The following is a 21,523-nucleotide window of genomic DNA, read 5'->3' as shown; positions in this document are numbered from 1 at the left end:
GTTATGAATAAAGTAAAGGATGTGTTAAGAGTATGAGGCAATGAGAACACTCTACTGTTCACTCATCTCACCTTATATCAGTTATTGTGTTGAAGTATGGGGGAATACTTATGGGACCAATATAAAACCATAATATACTACACATACTGTTTGATAACCTGGTCCAATTCACATTCCACCATTCTGAAACCACTTCAATCACTTTACAAACAAGCAATAAAAATTCTAGACAAGAAACCATTCAGGTACCATCATTGTCACATTCTAAAAAAATATAATCTACTCAGTTGGGAAAACCTGACCCTATATCAAAACGTCTGTCTAGTTTTTAAAATAAAGTGTGGATTGGCTCCTCCTCCTTTGTCCGGTTTCATCAACCTCAAGTCTGCCTCAACCAGGAACACTAGAGGTGCGGCAAGGGGGGACTGTACAATCCCTTTAAAAAAAAAAGTGTATTTGGCCAGGCCGTCTTCTCATACAGAGCATCCCACCAATGGAACTCAATTCCTCAAACAATTAGAGTGTCCACATCATACCATTCATTCAAGTGCAGGGTTAGGGAATGGCTCATTGATAACCAGAACTGTCAACACTGAGGTGTCTGTGTGTATATGTGTGTGTGGATATGGATATGGTGCGTCTGTCTATGTCTGGGTCTCTTAATATGTCATGATGTGCTCTGTCCTTGTGTCCATGACTGTATTGTGACCTGTATCCCTACTATGTCTATGTGCTTTTGTTGTGTTTTTATTCTAATGTATTTATCTTGATTTTATTCTGTTTTTATTGCTAACCCTTTTTTTACACAGGATTTTAGCCTGTACCTTCTGGCAGGGGGACTACCAATGGAAATTAGCCTTTTGGCTAAAATTGGGTGCATTTACATTTGTAAAATGTTTTATTAATGTACACTGTCCCCCTTGAACAAATAAAGTAAACCTAAACCTACAGAAGAGGGCCATAAGAATCACACATAAAGTGAGTTATCGAGAACACACAAATACATTATTTATTAAATCTAGAATAATTAAACTTGAAGACATGGTTAAGTTTCAAACAATGTTAATTATATTTAGGGCAAGAAATAATACACTGCCAGAAAAAGTACAAAATCTTTTTCTTTTAGAAAGTGAGTTTAGTAGGAGAAAATACAATTTTAAACATCAGTTTGCACGTACCACTTAAACAGATGTGTCCTTCAGTTATTGGTGTAAAGTTGTGGAATGCTCTCCATAGCGAGCTTAAGGGGTGTAATAGTGTTTATCAATTCAAAAAAAATTATAAAAAAAAAATATTTAGTCAGTATGAAAATCAAATGTGATCTGAATAGAGAGATATTTTCTTTTTTTCTCTTTCTTTTATTCTTTATTATTATTATTATCATTATTTAATTTTTTTCTTGTTTAACTGTGGATTGTGAGTTTCTTGTATAATGGTATAAATGATTATTTGTGTAAATTAGGTTGTACGACGACCATTAAGTAAATACTTGTTTAGTTTAGGAATAAGGGGCAGGTAACTATAAGATTTATTCTTCTTCCTGCTCCTTTTGTCCATGGAATAATATTTATGATTGTGTAATGAAGAAACTCTGATTGTATGATTCCATGTGGCAAATAAAAACTCTGAACTGAACTGAATTTGTGCAAACCGGAAAAATCATTTAGGAGCACAGTGTGCGAGTAATCGTCTTGCGTAGTGGGCGTGTCAACTGCGCAATTGTCATTTCATAATAGACACGGAGCAGCGTGGACCAGCTCTGTAACAACTCATCTCGAGTCACGCTGCTTCTATGTGCAACGAAAACTCTGCGAGCAGCAGTTCCAATTGTCTAACATGCTTTGCATCCTCGCCAGTTATACCCACATTGCGCTAAAAAACAATAACTACTGTAATGTTATCTGCTAACTGAGTACTCCAACTAAGCTAACCTGCTAACTAGGGCTGCAACGATTAGTCGACATAATCGACGACGTCGATCATAAAAACTCGTCGACGCAGAATATTTGCGTCGATTAGTCCTATAAATTCACTATCTATCTTTGTGAAAGTGGCTTCTCAGCTCTGGTCCAGCTGAAGACAAAGCAGAGGAACAGATTGGACATTGAGCATGACCTCAGAGTTGCTTTGTCTACCATCACCCCAGATTTGAGACTCTTGTCAGGAGCAAACAACATCCCCAGTTATCCCATTAGTTCCCTGGGATGTTAAGCTAAGAAGTCTGCTATATATTTTTTGTTTGTTATTTAAACACTTCCACTTTAATTTGTATTATTTAATTTATTTATCTTGTTATGAGTGATTGTTGTATTGTTCAAATACATTTTGATTTAAAGTTGCTTAAGATCCAAATTAAAATGTTTCATGAGTCATTATTTTAATTTGCTATGGGATCATCATGTTATGTTAAGTTAACTGTTAAGGCAGAGGGACTGGACAACAGGGTGACCTTCACAGGTGTACAGACTTGAGCATGTGAGGTAAAACATGCATTGGAGAAGGAGCCATGCCCACAGGAAGCAGAGATTGAGGGTGTGACAAAAATAATCGTTAGATTAGTCGACTAATCGAATGAAAAAAAATAATCGTTAGATTAGTAGACTAATCGAAAAAATAATCGACAGATTAGTCGATTACCAAAATAATCGTTAGTTGCAGCCCTACTGCTAACACTAACTACTGCTAACGCTAATCACTGGGGACGCTCAGAGGCATAGTGGGGGAAGGGAGGGCTGAGAATCTGTCTCTGTGTGTGTGTGTGTGTGTGTGTGTGTGTGTGTGTGTGTGTGTGTGTGTGTGTGTGTGTGTGTGTGTGGTGTGGTGTGTGTGTCTCTCTCCCTCTCCCTCTCCATCTCTCTCCTGAACCCATTTAATTCAAAAGGAAGATATTGATGGACAGTAGCTATAGTATATAGCTCAGTAGCTGTAACAGAATAATTGTATTAATTACTATTGATTAACTATTATTCAATAGCGTTTAAATTATAATGAATTAAATAATTGTATAAAGAATTTTCCATGTTCTGTCATCTAATAATATATTCCATTACCTTTCCTATCTGTATAGAAGTCAAAATGTTGGTATCGTGACAACAGTACATCATACAAAAGCAGCTTGACAACAGATATCCTTTGTGTCTAGGAGGCATGGGCCAATGAGTGATTTTGGTGATATGTGCTATTGCACAGATGTTGACCCTTAGTATGCACCAGGGTTTCCGTTAGAATTTTTTTTTGCAGGTCTGAGTGTCCGGTAGATTTCAATCTACCGGACAAATGGGATAAATTCCGGTCAGAGTTTATTGAGCTTAAAAACAATTGATAGACCTATATAAAGAATGACATCATCAAGGCATTTATAATATTTTAACTTAAAACTAGGCTACTTTTGCGTATCAGTCATTAATATATTCCAAATAAAATAAGTCCCTCGAGACTTCGTGCTGCTGCTGCCGACTTGAGGTGTCGGTGGGCAGTCTGCCCGACCTTAATAAACAGCAGTCTGTTATAATCACATTTTTATGAGCTAACTAATTCCGTTATATTGGACATTTGTATTAATTATATCAAGCGAAGAACTGAGAAATTTGGCACCGCTGTGTCAGCGCGAGCTGGCTGCTGATATATTTACGTGAAGCATGGAGCACTTGGAGCAGGCAGAGCAGAGCAGTGGTGTCAGCAGCGCCCCCACCCAACAGCTGAATTGCCAATGGCTGAATTGGAGTACTGCACCCTGCCAAGCCATGCTTCACGTAAATATATCAGCAGCCAGCTCGCGCTGACAGCAGGATGTCATTATTAGACCGGCTGCTTGGTGAGATTGTTTCGTTCATCGCATAGGCTATATAATTTTAGCCTATTTTAATACAATTCAAATAATCTAATTGTGTTTAGAGGGAATTATTTTCACCGGACATTATGACCGGAGAGATTAAATATGTCGGACTTCAACAGATTTTGCCAGTCAAATACCGGTAATTACCGGCTAACGGAAACGCTGGTATGCACACGGACACATACTGGGGAAAAGGTTCGCGTAGAGCCCTGTATATAGTAATAATAATAATAACACATGGCGATATACTAATATTTTTTTTCCCCTCCATTTTCCTCCGATTTTCTCCCATCCCAATGTTAGTCGTTATGCCAATTCCGAATCCCCATCCTGGTCGCTGCGCACCTACCCCCCCCAGTCGGTCTGGGAGAGTGGAGGCTACCACGTGCTTCCTCCGACACACGTCCAGCCAATCAACCGCTTCTTTTCACCTGGCAGCGCGGATTCTCATTGAGAGGGCGTAGCGTGTGGAAGGATCACACTATCCCACTCAAGTCCTATCCGCGCTTAGCAGGCACCCCGACCGAACTGTAGGAGTCGCTGTTTACAACGACCCGGACCCACCCCGCCAGCTTTCCCACCCTCTAATACTGCCAATTGTATTAGTGTGAACGGCCAGCCAAGCTGGTGACAACCCCGGAGCTGTGAGCTGGATTCGAACAGGCGAATCTAGCCGCTCCGGGGTTCTAAAAAGTTATTTCTAATTTTTGGCTGGTAAAAAATCTGCCTGGCTGGTAGTTTTTTTTAATCTACCAGCCACCTTGGCTGGTAAGCCAAAAAGAAAATTTTGTTCCCTGGCTGACGTACTGTATTTCTCCATTCTGACCTGTTAGTTTAGTCATGTTAGTACTCTCCTTTTTCCTCAGAAACCTGCCATAGGCCTATAATTGCATTCAATGATTAGTTCAGCTCAGCTGATCGAAACAACAACAGCCGTGCTCAAGTTCAAGTTCCTTTATTAGTTGTCACAGAAATACAGAATACTTTGCATGAAATGCTTCTTTCTGTTTTGCTCCCGAGTGTGCTAGATCAGGGGTTCCCAAACTTTTCAGGCCACGACCCCCAAATAACGGTGTCAGATAGCCGCAACCCCCACTATTATAGGAGGTAAAAAAAAAAGTTAAAAGAAAAAAGAAGTATTATATATATATATATTTATATATATTTGTTATATATATATGGAAATGTTTGATTACCACTGGTGAACATGGTAAAACCCTGTTGAATGCCAGCACCCACTTCAATGATAGCGTTGTGAACGCATATTCTCGCTCTTAAATTATGGCTATGTGTCTAATCTGCCTGTCGTTTATCAATGACTTGTTTGCAGTCAACATTGTCGAAACGGATTGTTTTATCGGCTCATTTTCGTTTTTTATAGCATTTTGAAAAGCCCTCGTTTAAGGAAAATATAAAGATTCCGTGATAAAAGGCTTTTTACTGGAATATTCTAGAATACACAAAAACGTTGTCATTTTTCGGCCTATTTATGAACAGTTTTCAAATAAACGCTAGATTATCGATAGTATATATGTGTACTTATGCACACTATAGAGGCGGGCTGAAAAATATATTCTCTCATTTCCTCATCAGCGATCACAGCCACACACACAGGATAATCAGACCTGTTTTCACGGAGATATAAGCTTTTTCCCTAAGACTGGTCAAATAGATTCCTTACCTGAGATCAGATGTTATCCAAAAAGATTATTCCAATTCCTGATCGCCATTCCAAATATCGATCACGCTTATTGATTACAGTGTTGAGTCCTGTAAATATATAATCCACGCGTTTACCGGGCCGGTGAGCACAATCGATCCTTTCAGATGCCTTGACAGAAAAGTAAAATGAGGAAACTGACCACACCCCCTTCAGCAGTGTAATGTAATGGGGAGCAGTTACACAGGGAGAGACGATAGGGGGCGGTATCTTCCCAATTGAGCTCAGAGAGACTCTGCAGCACTAACACGAGGCTCGATTGATGAAATATGAATTAAAATAGAAAATTCACGTCGTCAGCATTCAAAGTGTTAAGCAGGGGGTCTGGGGTCCCCCACCAGGAAATGTTTTGTTACAAAGACTTAATTTCCTGCATTATGGTGCAGGAATTTTTTTCAGTTGCCTGACTGCATAAAAAAAAGTTTTTTTGTTTTTATTTTTTTTATATATATATTATCATCTGGCGATCTGAATTCATATTTCATCAATCTAGTCTCACGTTAGTGCTGCAAACTATCTCTGAGCTCCATTGAGAAAATACCGCCCCCCATCGTCTCTCCCTGTTGTACTGCACCCCATTGGATTAGACTGAATGAAACACATGGGGGGGGAAATCCAGCTTCCTCGTTTTACTTCTCCGGCAAGCCATCCGAGAGGATCCAAGTCATTGCAGAGCCGCAAAACTGCGTGGAATACATATTTCCAGTACCCAGCGCTGGATCAATAAACGCGATTGATATTTGGAATGGCGATCAGGAATTGGAATAATCTTTTTGGAGAACATCTGATCTGAGTTAAGGAATCTATTTGACCAGTCTTACTGTAGGATAGGTCTAACCCCTGCCAATGAAGATAAAATTACCTTTTTGATTTGATTAATTAGGCCTATAGCTCCGGCATAAGACTGTACCACATAATAGACAAATAATATAATAATTTGATTAATAGTAGGTCTGGACTAATGGCCAAGCTAAATACTAGGTTAGTTTGATAACAAAGAAACACTCAGGAGTCATGCTCAATTCAGTCAAAATGTCCATGTATTGGATATTAGTCAAAATAATAAGAAAACATTTTAGAACACAAAACAATTCATTTTCAGACCAGTCCGTTCACGCAGTTCAGTGCATTGGGTGAACAGGTATAGGCATTTGCCAATAGTTCCAACTGTCAAGAGTTCGTGATGACCGCAACGCAACTGTGTGAATGAACAAAAAAATAGAAAGTCTCTAAAGAAAATATGTGTGTGTGTGTGTGTGTGATGCGAGAGTAGGGGAAAGAGAGGGGCGTTGGACTTGGGGCTGGACGCTGGAGGGTAGAGAGAGATGTTTGGCTTGGGCTGGAGGTTGCAGAGAGAGATATAGAGGCGCGTTTGGCCTGGGCTATGTGTCGCCGTCGTTAGGAAGCTTGGAGAGGGGAATGTTTGAGTCGGAGACGCTTGCGTCACAGCCTCGGAACAGGAGCGCAACCAACAGTGCAGCGTGTACCCTACCGCACCGAAGTCCGCGTTGGGTGAAGATGATCAGGTCGTAGACGTCCGGACTATCCACGTTGGTCATCCATCCCGTGTCAGGTAATGTTTACTTGCGCGTTTTCAACTTATCGAACTACGGTTCACGTTCTCCTTGCTCTTTAGTTCGGCTGCACGTCTTCCTTCAGTGAAACAACATTCAAACTCGCCGCTCTCACTTCCGCGTCATGACTTCGCACGTCTCCTGTCTCACAAGGCCAACCCACCACCGTCTGACGTCTCACCTCTTATCCGCTATCAGATCCCAGATGAGCGCATCCGTAATTGACAGCCATAAAGGGACAGGCGCACTTTTACCAGGCAGGTTAAAGCCGCTCTGTTACAATGTGTATGTGCGATCAGGAAATAGGAGATTCGATTTTTCAGCCCGCTTATATAGCGTGCATAAGTACACATATACTATCGATAATCTAGCGTTTATTTGAAAACGATTCATAAATAAGCAAAAAAATTACAATGTTTTTTGTGTATTCCAGAATATTCCAGTAAAGGGCGATTATCACAGAATCTTTATATTTTCCTGAAACATAAGAAACCGAGGGTTTTTCAAAATGGTATAAAACGGAAATGAACCGATTAAAAAACAATCCGTTTCGACAATGTTGACTGCAAACAAGTCATTGATAAGCGACGGCCAGATTAGACACATAGCCATAATTTAAGACAAAAATATGAGAGCACTATCATTGAAGTGGGTGGTGGCATTCAAGGGGGGTAAGGGGCACCGCATGGCCGGCATTGAAAGTGTTAACAGACAGACAACGTGCGTTTTTGGCCGTTACAGCTACTAAACACTTGACGTTAACATTACAGCTAGCGGTGCACCGATATGAAAATTTGCCGCCGATACCGATAGTTCAACTAACACAATCGGCCGATACCGATATTTGTGGAATTTTTTATATATATATATGATTTTTTTTAAACTACTGTATATGTGCACGAGCACCCTTTTGGCGGTGCGTGACATGAAAAGGCTAATCGCAGTGCTATGGTGTTATTTTACTAATAAATATAACTAATAGTAATCTGTTTCTGAGCCTATGCATGTAATTCTCATTTTGTTCTTTCGTGTGGTGAAGTATTTTATTTGTTGCAATTTGAGTAAAATGACTGGAGTTACCAACATTTTAGTTAATAACTGCTGCTTATTGATATAGCTGGTTAATTGTTGTGTGCTTGCTAAGGCGAGGATAATGTTTACTTGGTTTCATATTAAAAAAAAAGTTTGGGAACCACTGCTCTAAATGTTTTGATGAATTGAAAATAGGACCTTATGTAAATAAGCTGAAAGTATTTAGCTGGTCTTCATCCTCCAGTCTTAGTCTTAGCAGTTGTATTGAGCTGTACTGTATTGTACCCATTCTGCAATCTGTTAATAAAGTTTTCAATCAATCAGACAAATCATTTTATTTTATAATGCTCATGAGTCATACAATACTCACTGGCTTTCATAACCTTACAGACTAACTTCTTGTCTTGCTCAAGACTTGTTTATGACTTATGAGTTTTAATAAGAGAGCACCATCTCTCTCAACCAAAGCAATGCATGGTGATGGCAACAGAACAATCTTTATTGACAGTCGATTCTGCCAATTACGTCACACCGCTAGCACCCACCTCCTGCTGTTCTTACCACCAATCGGCAAGCGTTTATTCGTTTTTTACTTCCAGGAATTCCGCCATTGATCTGCTTGCACGAACCACAACAAAGCTTCCCGCCGGCCACAAGTAGATTACCAGCGCTCCGCAGAATGACCAAACGAGGCATAATGATTTTACTGCAACGAATGTTATAATAAAAGCTTTGTTTTCTATACATTTGTCTGATTGAAAACTTTATTAACAGATTGCAGAATGGGTACAACTCAGTACGGGCTCTATGAGCAACGGAAGGAACTGAGCTATGAATGAGTAATGCTTGCTTGCTATGTTCGGGTAAATAATATGCTGATGTTATTGAACGTGTAACACTAACTATATAATGTTAATGCCACAAAACGAATGCCTTTGTTAATCATAAGTAGTAACTTTGATGCAGTAGCTTGTGTGGGGGCGGCGTTGTGCAGGTCGCTTGACTGAACTTTTTTTGCCTTTTGACGAGACACAAATTGATGGATATTTATCGGCTACTGCCATCGGCACATTTGAGCTTATCGGCCGATAGGCCGATTGCAGTCAACAAGGCACTTATCGGCCGATACCGATACCCGACCGATACATCGGTGCACCCCTAATTACAGCTAATGCTAGCTAGGATTCTACCCAGCGTGTGCTGCATTGCACTGAAGGGTAGACTAGTAGCACTGAATGGCAACAAAGTAGTTTTACCTAGTTAACATTACTGTACGAGAGCACGTCACACTACATTTGGCTAATTAACATTACTGTACGAGATGTAGGGGTGTAACAATGCATCGATGCATCGCAATTCATCGATCCTAAGGTGACGATTCAACTGCATCTATTTAAAAATGTTAGAAGAATCTATTAGAATTGTTTATATATATATATATATATATTATGTCGGTTTTTTATTGACCTATAGTCCATTCATGCTGAGTGAATCAGTTCCGCCAGCCACATTTGTGTATTAATTTTTTTTTTGGGGAATTAACTGATTGAGAATTAATCTAATCGCGGTCAAATGAAGAGATTTCATGATGCATTGAATCGTTGCCTGAAGAATGGTAATCGAATCTAATCGTTGTGGGGTAAAATATTTACACCCCTAACGAGATGTTAATGTTATGCTACCCTATCAACGGCCTCCCTCTGTGCTGACAGGGATGGTGTTAATGTTATGCTACCCTATCAACGGCCTCCCTCTGTGCTGACAGGGATGGTGTTAATGTTATGCTACCCTATCAACGGCCTCCCTCTGTGCTGACAGGGATGGTGTTAATGTTATGCTACCCTATCAACGGCCTCCCTCTGTGCTGACAGGGATGGTGTTAATGTTATGCTACCCTATCAACGGCCTCCCTCTGTGCTGACAGGGATGGTGTTAATGTTATGCTACCCTATCAACGGCCTCCCTCTGTGCTGACAGGGATGGTGTTAATGTTATGCTACCCTATCAACGGCCTCCCTCTGTGCTGACAGGGATGGTGTTAATGTTATGCTACCCTATCAACGGCCTCCCTCTCTGCTGACAGGGATGGTGTTAAATGGTACATTTCCTTTTGGTTGATTGAAGTTGCCATGTTTTAAATCAAACACCCGCCACCACAGACAGTCGAGAGCATGTTGTTCGCTCATCAGCTGAACTTCCCACAGTGATTGATGTTTTATCCGTCATGCTACTTCAGGGCAGCCATTACCTTTATGAGTCTAATGTTATGTTACGGCAATGTCTACAGTTTATGCTTATGAACCCCCCCCCCCCCCCTTCCGTCAGGTGGGGACAGACATTCTTGGATTATTTCCTAGCTGGGGAACTCATTTCTAAGTGATTGGATACTTTTTGACAGATGACCTAATGAAAGATTGATATCAGTCCGGCGGGACCAGTAATATAAAAGTAATTTGATTAAAACACACAGCCAGGAGGTGGAAGCTTCAGCGCTGAATAAATCCATGCTCAAAAAGAAGCTCACTTATGTACTCGGCAATGAGGCTGGATATCACGGCCTGGAACCATAGGAACAGAGCAGATGCATTCAAAACATTTCTTCCTTTCTGGAGATCCTCCAATAAGCTCCTAATTGCAAACGTGAGATGTCCACTGAAGCCTGCCACGTTAAATCAAGTTACCTTCTTTAATGTGGTTTGAGGCTGTTCCCTGACCCTGAAAGCGTGGGTCCATGTGATCCGCAGCAGTGTGTGACCGCCTACCTTTTTGGAGAAGATGTTTTGCAGGGAGAAGCACAGCGTCGCAGCCAGGGCGCTGATGAGGCCCGACATGTCGAAGGACATCTCTGTGGCCGTGGCCAGGAGCACGCCTCCGATGATGGGGATGAGAGACACGTACACCTGAGGCACACGGAGGCGAGAGGAGGCCAACGTCAGCACGCGGCAATGAGACAGACAGTGTTTCCACGTTAAGTGAGCTAAATTTAATGCATACACCTTTAGTAGAGTGGCCTTCACATTTCAGTACAACAACAATGCAGATTTTAATTTTTCTTTCTTTTTTGTAATCGTCCTAAATCATGAATTCGAATGAATCAATCAAATTGATTAATCGAATTAATGCATTGGGTTGTACAGAGGGTGGAACACGAAAAACGGCAATGACGTAACCACTACACCTCCCTATTTCCAGGTAACAAACGAGTCTAAAGCAGGTTAGGCCTGAATATCAGTCCCACTGATTACATTCTTATATTCAGAGAATCTGGTCACCACAGACAAAAGATCCTGAAGACGGCAGTAATACGAGATGACATACCGTCTCATGTTATGCCACATCACCCTTGCTCACTCTAAAACAGTCTCAGTATTACGTCAGTTCTGCCTGTGTAGAAGTGACATGGTAATATTAATATATAGGCCCTACAGCCTTCATCAACTACGCCCCAAAACTACTAAACAAACTACCCAAAAACATCAGGGAAGCCAACTCGCTAGATAATATATCTTCAAAAGACAGCTTAGAACAACCCATCTCTTTGCTCAGGCATTTAAATGAAACATCTGGGAGACTTGATATCTTGACACAAATTGTATTTTACCTGCGCTATTCTTATTCTCCAACACCACTATTCTTAGTCTCCAACACCATCACCCTGAGAATCGGGTCCCCCCAGGGCTGTGTTCTGAGCCCCCTGCTGTACTCACTATACAGTACACACACATGACTGTGTGGCCAAGTTCAGCTCCAACTCCATAGTGAAGTTTGCGTACGACAGAGTGGTGGTGGGGCTGATCTCGGACAACGACGAGAAGGAACGCTGGTGCCAGGACAACAGCCTGCTCCTGAACATTGGTAAAACCAAGGAGCTGATCGTGGATTTTAGGAGAAGACAGCAGGGGACACACACACCACTGAGGATAAACGGGGCCACCGGGGACAGGGTGAGCAGCTTTAAGTACCTGGGGGTCCACATCTCAGAGGATCTGACATGGACAACACACATAGACTCAGTCGTAAAGAAAGCGAAGCAGCGCCTCTACCACCTGAGACAGTTAAGGAAGTTCAGAGTATCTGGGAAGATACTCCAGTCCTTCTACTCAGGAGCTGTAGAGAGCATCTTGACTGGAAACATCACTGCCTGGTATGGGAACAGCACGGCACAGGACAAGGCCCTACAGAGAGTGGTGCGCTCAGCCGAGCGTACCACGGGTATTGCACTACCACCCCTGCAGGTTCTATACAACAAGAGGTGCAAATCCAGAGCCTGCAGAATAATGAAAGACCCCCACCACCCCAATAACAGCCTGTTCCAGCTGCTGCGGTCAGGCAGACGCCTGCGAACCCCAGCTACTAGGACAGAGAGACTTCGGCTCAGCTTCTTCCCCCAGGCCATCAGAGCCTTGAACACTGAACTCTCCACACACAAGCACACACACAACACAACACACACACTGTACACGCTCACACACTAGCAGCCACTTTAACATGAGCACACACACACTCATGCTGCACACGCTCACACTTATGGTCACTTTACAAAAGGAAAGGTCACTTTAAGAATAGTATAGTATAACTAGAGATTGTATAATATAGCATTGTATAGCAGTGTCAGGGTACAAAATAGTCACACGCCCACCGCCACAGGCTTGTATAGGCCTGCCACGATAACACATTTTGCTGGGCGATTAATTGCCCCCGAAAATATCGCGATAAGCGATATTATTGCGACCGGTTAGAGAATTTTTTTTTGGAGAAATTTATTTCCCAAAACTTTTATTTTGAAGCCCACCGCTCCGTCTTTTCCGGTGTTTAAGACTTTTATTTTGAAGCCCACCGACCGGACCGGAAGTATTGTTGTGATTTTATCAGGTACTTTTTGGGTACCATAAAAGTCACGTGAAACACTGCAGACCACTGAATAGAGACGCGTCTCTAGGATTTCATAATCATTATGTTTGCAGCAGGCACAAGTGCGATAAACAAAGGATACAGTCACTGTGTATTCTGCCTCATTTATTGATTAAACAAAACCGACATCAACACAATTTGCCACCGAGCGGAGAGTTTAGTCTCGCAAAAAGATCGCTGACTTGTTAAGGCTTGTTGTTAGGTTAGGTGCTAATGTTGTGCTAGCGTTTTAGCATGGCTATCGTACATAGCGTGATCAATATAACTCGCTATTGATTGTTTGTATGAGTAACGTTAATGCTAGTAGAATAGACACAACGTGAGGTAATCACCATCCATTTTAAACCGGTTATTACCTAATGCTAACGTTAGCAAATAGACGCGACTGGTAACGTTACAGCTTGTTAGCCTAATGCTCGTTAACGTTAGCATAGACAGCCTAGCTAACGTTAACGCTTTTAGAATAGACACAGAGGTAACGTTAGCGTTAGCAGAATAGACACAACGAGGGTCTCGTTAATGTTGTTATTGATTGATTGATTGAAAACTGTGTTTACTCTGTATGAGTAACGTTAATGCTAGTAGAATAGACACATTGTGACTGACAAGGGGCACTGGGTCCGCCTCATTAAAACAAACGCGCAAATAGCAATTAATCGCGCCCGTCAAAATCATTGCATTCATTTTAATTATCGCAGCAATTAATCGATTTATTGCTTATCGCGGCAGGCCTAGGCTTGTAGATTTAATGTTTGGCCGTCATAAATTAAGGCCTGGGCGCCATCTGGCGGCCAACAAAATCCACTGCATGCGTCGGCTAGAGCTGCGGCTGAATACTGCGTCACCGCTGTTTTTTATCATAATAATAAAGTTGGCTTGCGGCTCTGCAGATATACCCTACTCGGTTCCAAGCGACCCTATTGGTCCAGCCTGGCTCTGCGGCTCTGCAGATACCCCCTACTCGACGCGTCACACTTTGTAGCCTCTGAACGAAAACAGAACGCCGCGCCGCCATCTTTACTGCCTCGCTAAGGATGCATTTCATTCAGGATTTGTTTGCGACAGAACCAAGTGCAATAAACAAAAAATAATGGATTCACTGTGTATTCTGCCTTATTTATTGATGAAACAAAACCGACATCAACCCAATTTACCACCGAGCGGAGAGTTTAGTGTCACAACAAGATCGCTGATGTGTTAAGTTTGTTGTTGTTATTACTACAGTCAGCCGATATACTATTGGATATACACGAGAGAGGTAACGTTAAACTCGGGTTTGCTTGGTAGAATACACAATGAGAGGTAACGTTAGCGTTGGCAGAATAGACTCAACGAGAGTCTGGTTAATGTTGTTATTGATTGATTGATTGAAACTGTTAAACTCTGGCTTGCTGCAAGCCCTCGGACATCTATGCCCACGGTCGGAGCTTTCAGTGTACACAAGCGAGCGGCGGCGGCCCCGCCTGCATCCCCATTCCCCACACGGAGACAAACGGAGTAGTAGTACCTGGCTGCAGTGGAAAAGGAACAAAGTACCAGGTGCCTAAAGCGGGTCGAGTCGAGTAGGTACTATGCAGTGGAAAAGCGCCATTAGACTAGAGGCAGGCTATAAGAGTAGACTACTAAAAAAAAAAAATGCATTCAAACTTTTTTTTTTTTTGTGCGCACTGTACGGATATTTAATTTTGCATTTGATTTGACCAAATATGTGGAGGCATATTTTGTACCCTGGTTATTTCGCGTTTGTAACGTCATAACATCAGTGGAGGCTGCTGACTGATTAATAATAAGCTCTCTTTATTTCGCGGAGCATAATGTATAATGTTATTTCGCGTTTGTAACGTCATAACATCAGTGGAGGCTGCTGACTGATTAACTCGTAACGTCATAAACCAACTACCAGATTCACTCGTCACTGTACATCAGTGGAGGCTGCGTAACTGACTAACTGATTAACTAGAAACTGCACATTGAGGGGGTTTGAATCACGCTACATCAGTGGAGGCTGCTGACCAGATTATTATTATATTATATTAGGGGTGGACGGTATTATTATTATTATCTATTATTATATTATTATTCCATACAAGGCTGGATGCATTACAGACTCCGCTAACATCCCTTGTTGCCTTGTAGGTGGCAAGTATGGATTTGTTTATCTTGTTTGAAGTTGTTTTAATATGTTCTTTAATTCTTTTGCTTCCATATTGTAAATAAATTCGCAATAAATTATTTGCATTTAAAACTATTAACGCTGACTCATTCCTTCAGTCCACTCAAAATTATGCTAATATTCCTTATGTTGTTTATGATATTAATTGAAAATAGCATACGAGAGTATTATATAGTAATAATAACACATGGCGATATACTAAAAAGCTATTTATAATTTTTGGCTGGTAAAAAATCTGGATGGCTGGTAGTTTTTAAAATCTACCAGCCAAATGGCTGGTAAGTCAAAAAGTTAAGTTTGTTCCCTGAGCAGTGTACATAAAGACCCAGTGCCTCATCCGTAGCTAACAGTGTATTGCACTACCACAGGACCTAGCATGTCCTACCATGCTCTGTAAATAACTCATGTACAGATACCGATATGCCCTACTTTGAACTTTGATTACTTGTATTATTGCACAATGTCATTCTATTGGATTCTTATTATTATTATTGTATTATGCACAATCGTTGCGGGCAAGACCCCCCGCATTTCATTGTATACTTGTATGCTGTGATAAATAAAACTCTTGACTTGACTTCTGCCTACTTTCATGCATTTCCTATCAAATTCATGTGTCAGTTCTATGCTAATTTTATCTCACTACCTCCTATGCACTGTAATTTAGTTAAGAGCGATGCACTGCTCTGTTGTTCTAGTAAGTGTTATGAGCGATGCACTTCTCTGTTGTAAATGTTATTGTATCTTATTATTTTATTGAACAATTTTATCGCACTACAGTACTGCATAATTTTACTGTCTTTTCTATTTTACTGATTTTTTTTTGTCTATTCTATTATTTTTATTACTGCCTATTTTCAAACTGAATCAAACCATAAACAGAGAGGCCTATTGGGATGTTAGATACTAAGGCCTGGTTCCGGTTGCCGACCGACCCTTCCGATTTAGGTGCGACCCAATTTATTTTATGATTTATATATAAAAAATAATAATTACAATAAAGTTTCATAAAAATCTTAGTCAAACCTTTAGTATTATGGATATTAAACATGCTGGCAGAGTACATGCATCCATGTTGTTGTGAACATTTTAATTAAATAAAGAAATTCCCTATCCATAGTCGCCGTGGGGGGGGGGGAAATATAATAAAATAAAATAAATTCCCTACCTACCCATGGCCTTAACTGACAACCAACAGGAACCAAACAATATTTTCTTTTATGCCTAATGTGAAAAACTGTGATTACCTTGCTGCTACCTTTTTTATGCTTGCTTTATACGTCTGTAACAAATTATGTTTTACATGTCTGCACTTTATGCCTGTATTTTTACTGATGTGAATCACTTTGAACTGCAATTGCTGTGAATCACTTTGAACTGAAATTTCTGTATGAAAAGTGCTATATAAATAAAGTTATTATTATTACTTAACAGTCCCTGTACTACATGTTAGTTCTGTCTGTGTAGAAGTGACAGTAATACAGTGTTACTTAACACAGTCCCTGTACTACATATGTTAGTTCTGTCTGTGTAGAAGTGACAGTAATAGTGTTACTTAACACAGTCCCTGTACTACATATGTTAGTTCTGTCTGTGTAGAAGTGACAGTAATACAGTGTTACTTAACACAGTCCCTGTACTACATGTGTTAGTTCTGTCTGTGTAGAAGTGACAGTAACACAGTGTTACTTAACACAGTCCCTGTACTACATATGTTAGTTCTGTCTGTGTAGAAGTGACAGTAACACAGTGTTACTTAACACAGTCCCTGTACTACATGTGTTAGTTCTGTCTGTGTAGAAGTGACAGTAATACAGTGTTACTTAACACAGTCCCTGTACTACATATGTTAGTTCTGTCTGTGTAGAAGTGACAGTAACACAGTGTTACTTAACACAGTCCCTGTACTACATGTGTTAGTTCTGTCTGTGTAGAAGTGACAGTAATACAGTGTTACTTAACACAGTCCCTGTACTACATATGTTAGTTCTGTCTGTGTAGAAGTGACAGTAACAGTGTTACTTAACACAGTCCCTGTACTACATGTGTTAGTTCTGTCTGTGTAGAAGTGACAGTAATACAGTGTTACTTAACACAGTCCCTGTACTACATGTGTTAGTTCTGTCTGTGTAGAAGTGACAGTAACACAGTGTTACTTAACACAGTCCCTGTACTACATGTGTTAGTTCTGTCTGTGTAGAAGTGACAGTAACACAGTGTTACTTAACACAGTCCCTGTACTACATGTGTTAGTTCTGTCTGTGTAGAAGTGACAGTAATACAGTGTTACTTAACACAGTCCCTGTACTACATGTGTTAGTTCTGTCTGTGTAGAAGTGACAGTAACAGTGTTACTTAACACAGTCCCTGTACTACATGTGTTAGTTCTGTCTGTGTAGAAGTGACAGTAATACAGTGTTACTTAACACAGTCCCTGTACTACATATGTTAGTTCTGTCTGTGTAGAAGTGACAGTAATACAGTGTTACTTAACACAGTCCCTGTACTACATATGTTAGTTCTGTCTGTGTAGAAGTGACAGTAATACAGTGTTACTTAACACAGTCCCTGTACTACATGTGTTAGTTCTGTCTGTGTAGAAGTGACAGTAACACAGTGTTACTTAACACAGTCCCTGTACTACATGTGTTAGTTCTGTCTGTGTAGAAGTGACAGTAACACAGTGTTACTTAACACAGTCCCTGTACTACATATGTTAGTTCTGTCTGTGTAGAAGTGACAGTAACACAGTGTTACTTAACACAGTCCCTGTACTACATATGTTAGTTCTGTCTGTGTAGAAGTGACAGTAACAGTGTTACTTAACACAGTCCCTGTACTACATGTGTTAGTTCTGTCTGTGTAGAAGTGACAGTAACACAGTGTTACTTAACACAGTCCCTGTACTACATGTGTTAGTTCTGTCTGTGTAGAAGTGACAGTAACACAGTGTTACTTAACACAGTCCCTGTACTACATGTGTTAGTTCTGTCTGTGTAGAAGTGACAGTAATACAGTGTTACTTAACACAGTCCCTGTACTACATATGTTAGTTCTGTCTGTGTAGAAGTGACAGTAACACAGTGTTACTTAACACAGTCCCTGTACTACATATGTTAGTTCTGTCTGTGTAGAAGTGACAGTAACACAGTGTTACTTAACACAGTCCCTGTACTACATATGTTAGTTCTGTCTGTGTAGAAGTGACAGTAATACAGTGTTACTTAACACAGTCCCTGTACTACATGTGTTAGTTCTGTCTGTGTAGAAGTGACAGTAACACAGTGTTACTTAACACAGTCCCTGTACTACATGTTAGTTCTGTCTGTGTAGAAGTGACAGTAACACAGTGTTACTTAACACAGTCCCTGTACTACATATGTTAGTTCTGTCTGTGTAGAAGTGACAGTAACACAGTGTTACTTAACACAGTCCCTGTACTACATATGTTAGTTCTGTCTGTGTAGAAGTGACAGTAACACAGTGTTACTTAACACAGTCCCTGTACTACATATGTTAGTTCTGTCTGTGTAGAAGTGACAGTAATACAGTGTTACTTAACACAGTCCCTGTACTACATGTTAGTTCTGTCTGTGTAGAAGTGACAGTAATACAGTGTTACTTAACACAGTCCCTGTACTACATGTGTTAGTTCTGTCTGTGTAGAAGTGACAGTAATACAGTGTTACTTAACACAGTCCCTGTACTACATGTGTTAGTTCTGTCTGTGTAGAAGTGACAGTAATACAGTGTTACTTAACACAGTCCCTGTACTACATATGTTAGTTCTGTCTGTGTAGAAGTGACAGTAACACAGTGTTACTTAACACAGTCCCTGTACTACATATGTTAGTTCTGTCTGTGTAGAAGTGACAGTAACACAGTGTTACTTAACACAGTCCCTGTACTACATGTGTTAGTTCTGTCTGTGTAGAAGTGACAGTAATACAGTGTTACTTAACACAGTCCCTGTACTACATATGTTAGTTCTGTCTGTGTAGAAGTGACAGTAACACAGTGTTACTTAACACAGTCCCTGTACTACATGTGTTAGTTATGTCTGTGTAGAAGTGACAGTAATACAGTGTTACTTAACACAGTCCCTGTACTACATATGTTAGTTCTGTCTGTGTAGAAGTGACAGTAATAGTGTTACTTAACACAGTCCCTGTACTACATATGTTAGTTCTGTCTGTGTAGAAGTGACAGTAACACAGTGTTACTTAACACAGTCCCTGTACTACATATGTTAGTTCTGTCTGTGTAGAAGTGACAGTAATACAGTGTTACTTAACACAGTCCCTGTACTACATATGTTAGTTCTGTCTGTGTAGAAGTGACAGTAACACAGTGTTACTTAACACAGTCCCTGTACTACATGTGTTAGTTCTGTCTGTGTAGAAGTGACAGTAATACAGTGTTACTTAACACAGTCCCTGTACTACATATGTTAGTTCTGTCTGTGTAGAAGTGACAGTAATACAGTGTTACTTAACACAGTCCCTGTACTACATGTGTTAGTTCTGTCTGTGTAGAAGTGACAGTAACACAGTGTTACTTAACACAGTCCCTGTACTACATGTGTTAGTTCTGTCTGTGTAGAAGTGACAGTAACACAGTGTTACTTAACACAGTCCCTGTACTACATGTGTTAGTTATGTCTGTGTAGAAGTGACAGTAATACAGTGTTACTTAACACAGTCCCTGTACTACATATGTTAGTTCTGTCTGTGTAGAAGTGACAGTAATACAGTGTTACTTAACACAGTCCCTGTACTACATATGTTAGTTCTGTCTGTGTAGAAGTGACAGTAACACAGTGTTACTTAACACAGTCCCTGTACTACATGTGTTAGTTCTGTCTGTGTAGAAGTGACAGTAATACAGTGTTACTTAACACAGTCCCTGTACTACATGTGTTAGTTCTGTCTGTGTAGAAGTGACAGTAACACAGTGTTACTTAACACAGTCCCTGTACTACATATGTTAGTTCTGTCTGTGTAGAAGTGACAGTAACACAGTGTTACTTAACACAGTCCCTGTACTACATATGTTAGTTCTGTCTGTGTAGAAGTGACAGTAATACAGTGTTACTTAACACAGTCCCTGTACTACATGTTAGTTCTGTCTGTGTAGAAGTGACAGTAATACAGTGTTACTTAACACAGTCCCTGTACTACATGTGTTAGTTCTGTCTATGTAGAAGTGACAGTAACACAGTGTTACTTAACACAGTCCCTGTACTACATGTGTTAGTTCTGTCTGTGTAGAAGTGACAGTAACACAGTGTTACTTAACACAGTCCCTGTACTACATGTGTTAGTTCTGTCTGTGTAGAAGTGACAGTAATACAGTGTTACTTAACACAGTCCCTGTACTACATATGTTAGTTCTGTCTGTGTAGAAGTGACAGTAACACAGTGTTACTTAACACAGTCCCTGTACTACATGTGTTAGTTCTGTCTGTGTAGAAGTGACAGTAACACAGTATTACTTAACACAGTCCCTGTACTACATGTTAGTTCTGTCTGTGTAGAAGTGACAGTAATACAGTGTTACTTAACACAGTCCCTGTACTACATATGTTAGTTCTGTCTGTGTAGAAGTGACAGTAACACAGTGTTACTTAACACAGTCCCTGTACTACATGTGTTAGTTCTGTCTGTGTAGAAGTGACAGTAATACAGTGTTACTTAACACAGTCCCTGTACTACATATGTTAGTTCTGTCTGTGTAGAAGTGACAGTAACACAGTGTTACTTAACACAGTCCCTGTACTACATATGTTAGTTCTGTCTGTGTAGAAGTGACAGTAATACAGTGTTACTTAACACAGTCCCTGTACTACATGTGTTAGTTCTGTCTGTGTAGAAGTGACAGTAACACAGTGTTACTTAACACAGTCCCTGTACTACATATGTTAGTTCTGTCTGTGTAGAAGTGACAGTAACACAGTGTTACTTAACACAGTCCCTGTACTACATATGTTAGTTCTGTCTGTGTAGAAGTGACAGTAATACAGTGTTACTTAACACAGTCCCTGTACTACATGTGTTAGTTCTGTCTGTGTAGAAGTGACAGTAACACAGTGTTACTTAACACAGTCCCTGTACTACATGTGTTAGTTCTGTCTGTGTAGAAGTGACAGTAACACAGTGTTACTTAACACAGTCCCTGTACTACATGTGTTAGTTCTGTCTGTGTAGAAGTGACAGTAATACAGTGTTACTTAACACAGTCCCTGTACTACATGTGTTAGTTCTGTCTGTGTAGAAGTG

The 21,523-nt window shown here is 40.4% G+C and overlaps 1 protein-coding gene across 1 annotated transcript in view; it reads right to left on the bottom strand.

The window, feature by feature from the left end:
• Positions 1-21,523, bottom strand: part of slc35e1 (solute carrier family 35 member E1) — a 66,433-nt gene that overhangs the window by 40,562 nt on the left and 4,348 nt on the right. Inside the window, exon 3 of the mRNA XM_084319331.1 lies at positions 10,924-11,061. Within this exon, the coding sequence (XP_084175457.1) occupies positions 10,924-11,061 (138 nt within the window). The remainder of the gene's footprint in view (positions 1-10,923; positions 11,062-21,523) is intronic.

Source organism: Notolepis coatsorum (assembly GCF_963971535.1).
Source record: "Notolepis coatsorum genome assembly, chromosome: 7".
In the NCBI taxonomy this organism is placed as follows: Eukaryota; Metazoa; Chordata; class Actinopteri; order Aulopiformes; family Paralepididae; genus Notolepis; species Notolepis coatsorum.
Note: the sequence above shows the minus strand (reverse complement) of the source record. Positions and strands in the feature narration are given on the sequence as shown.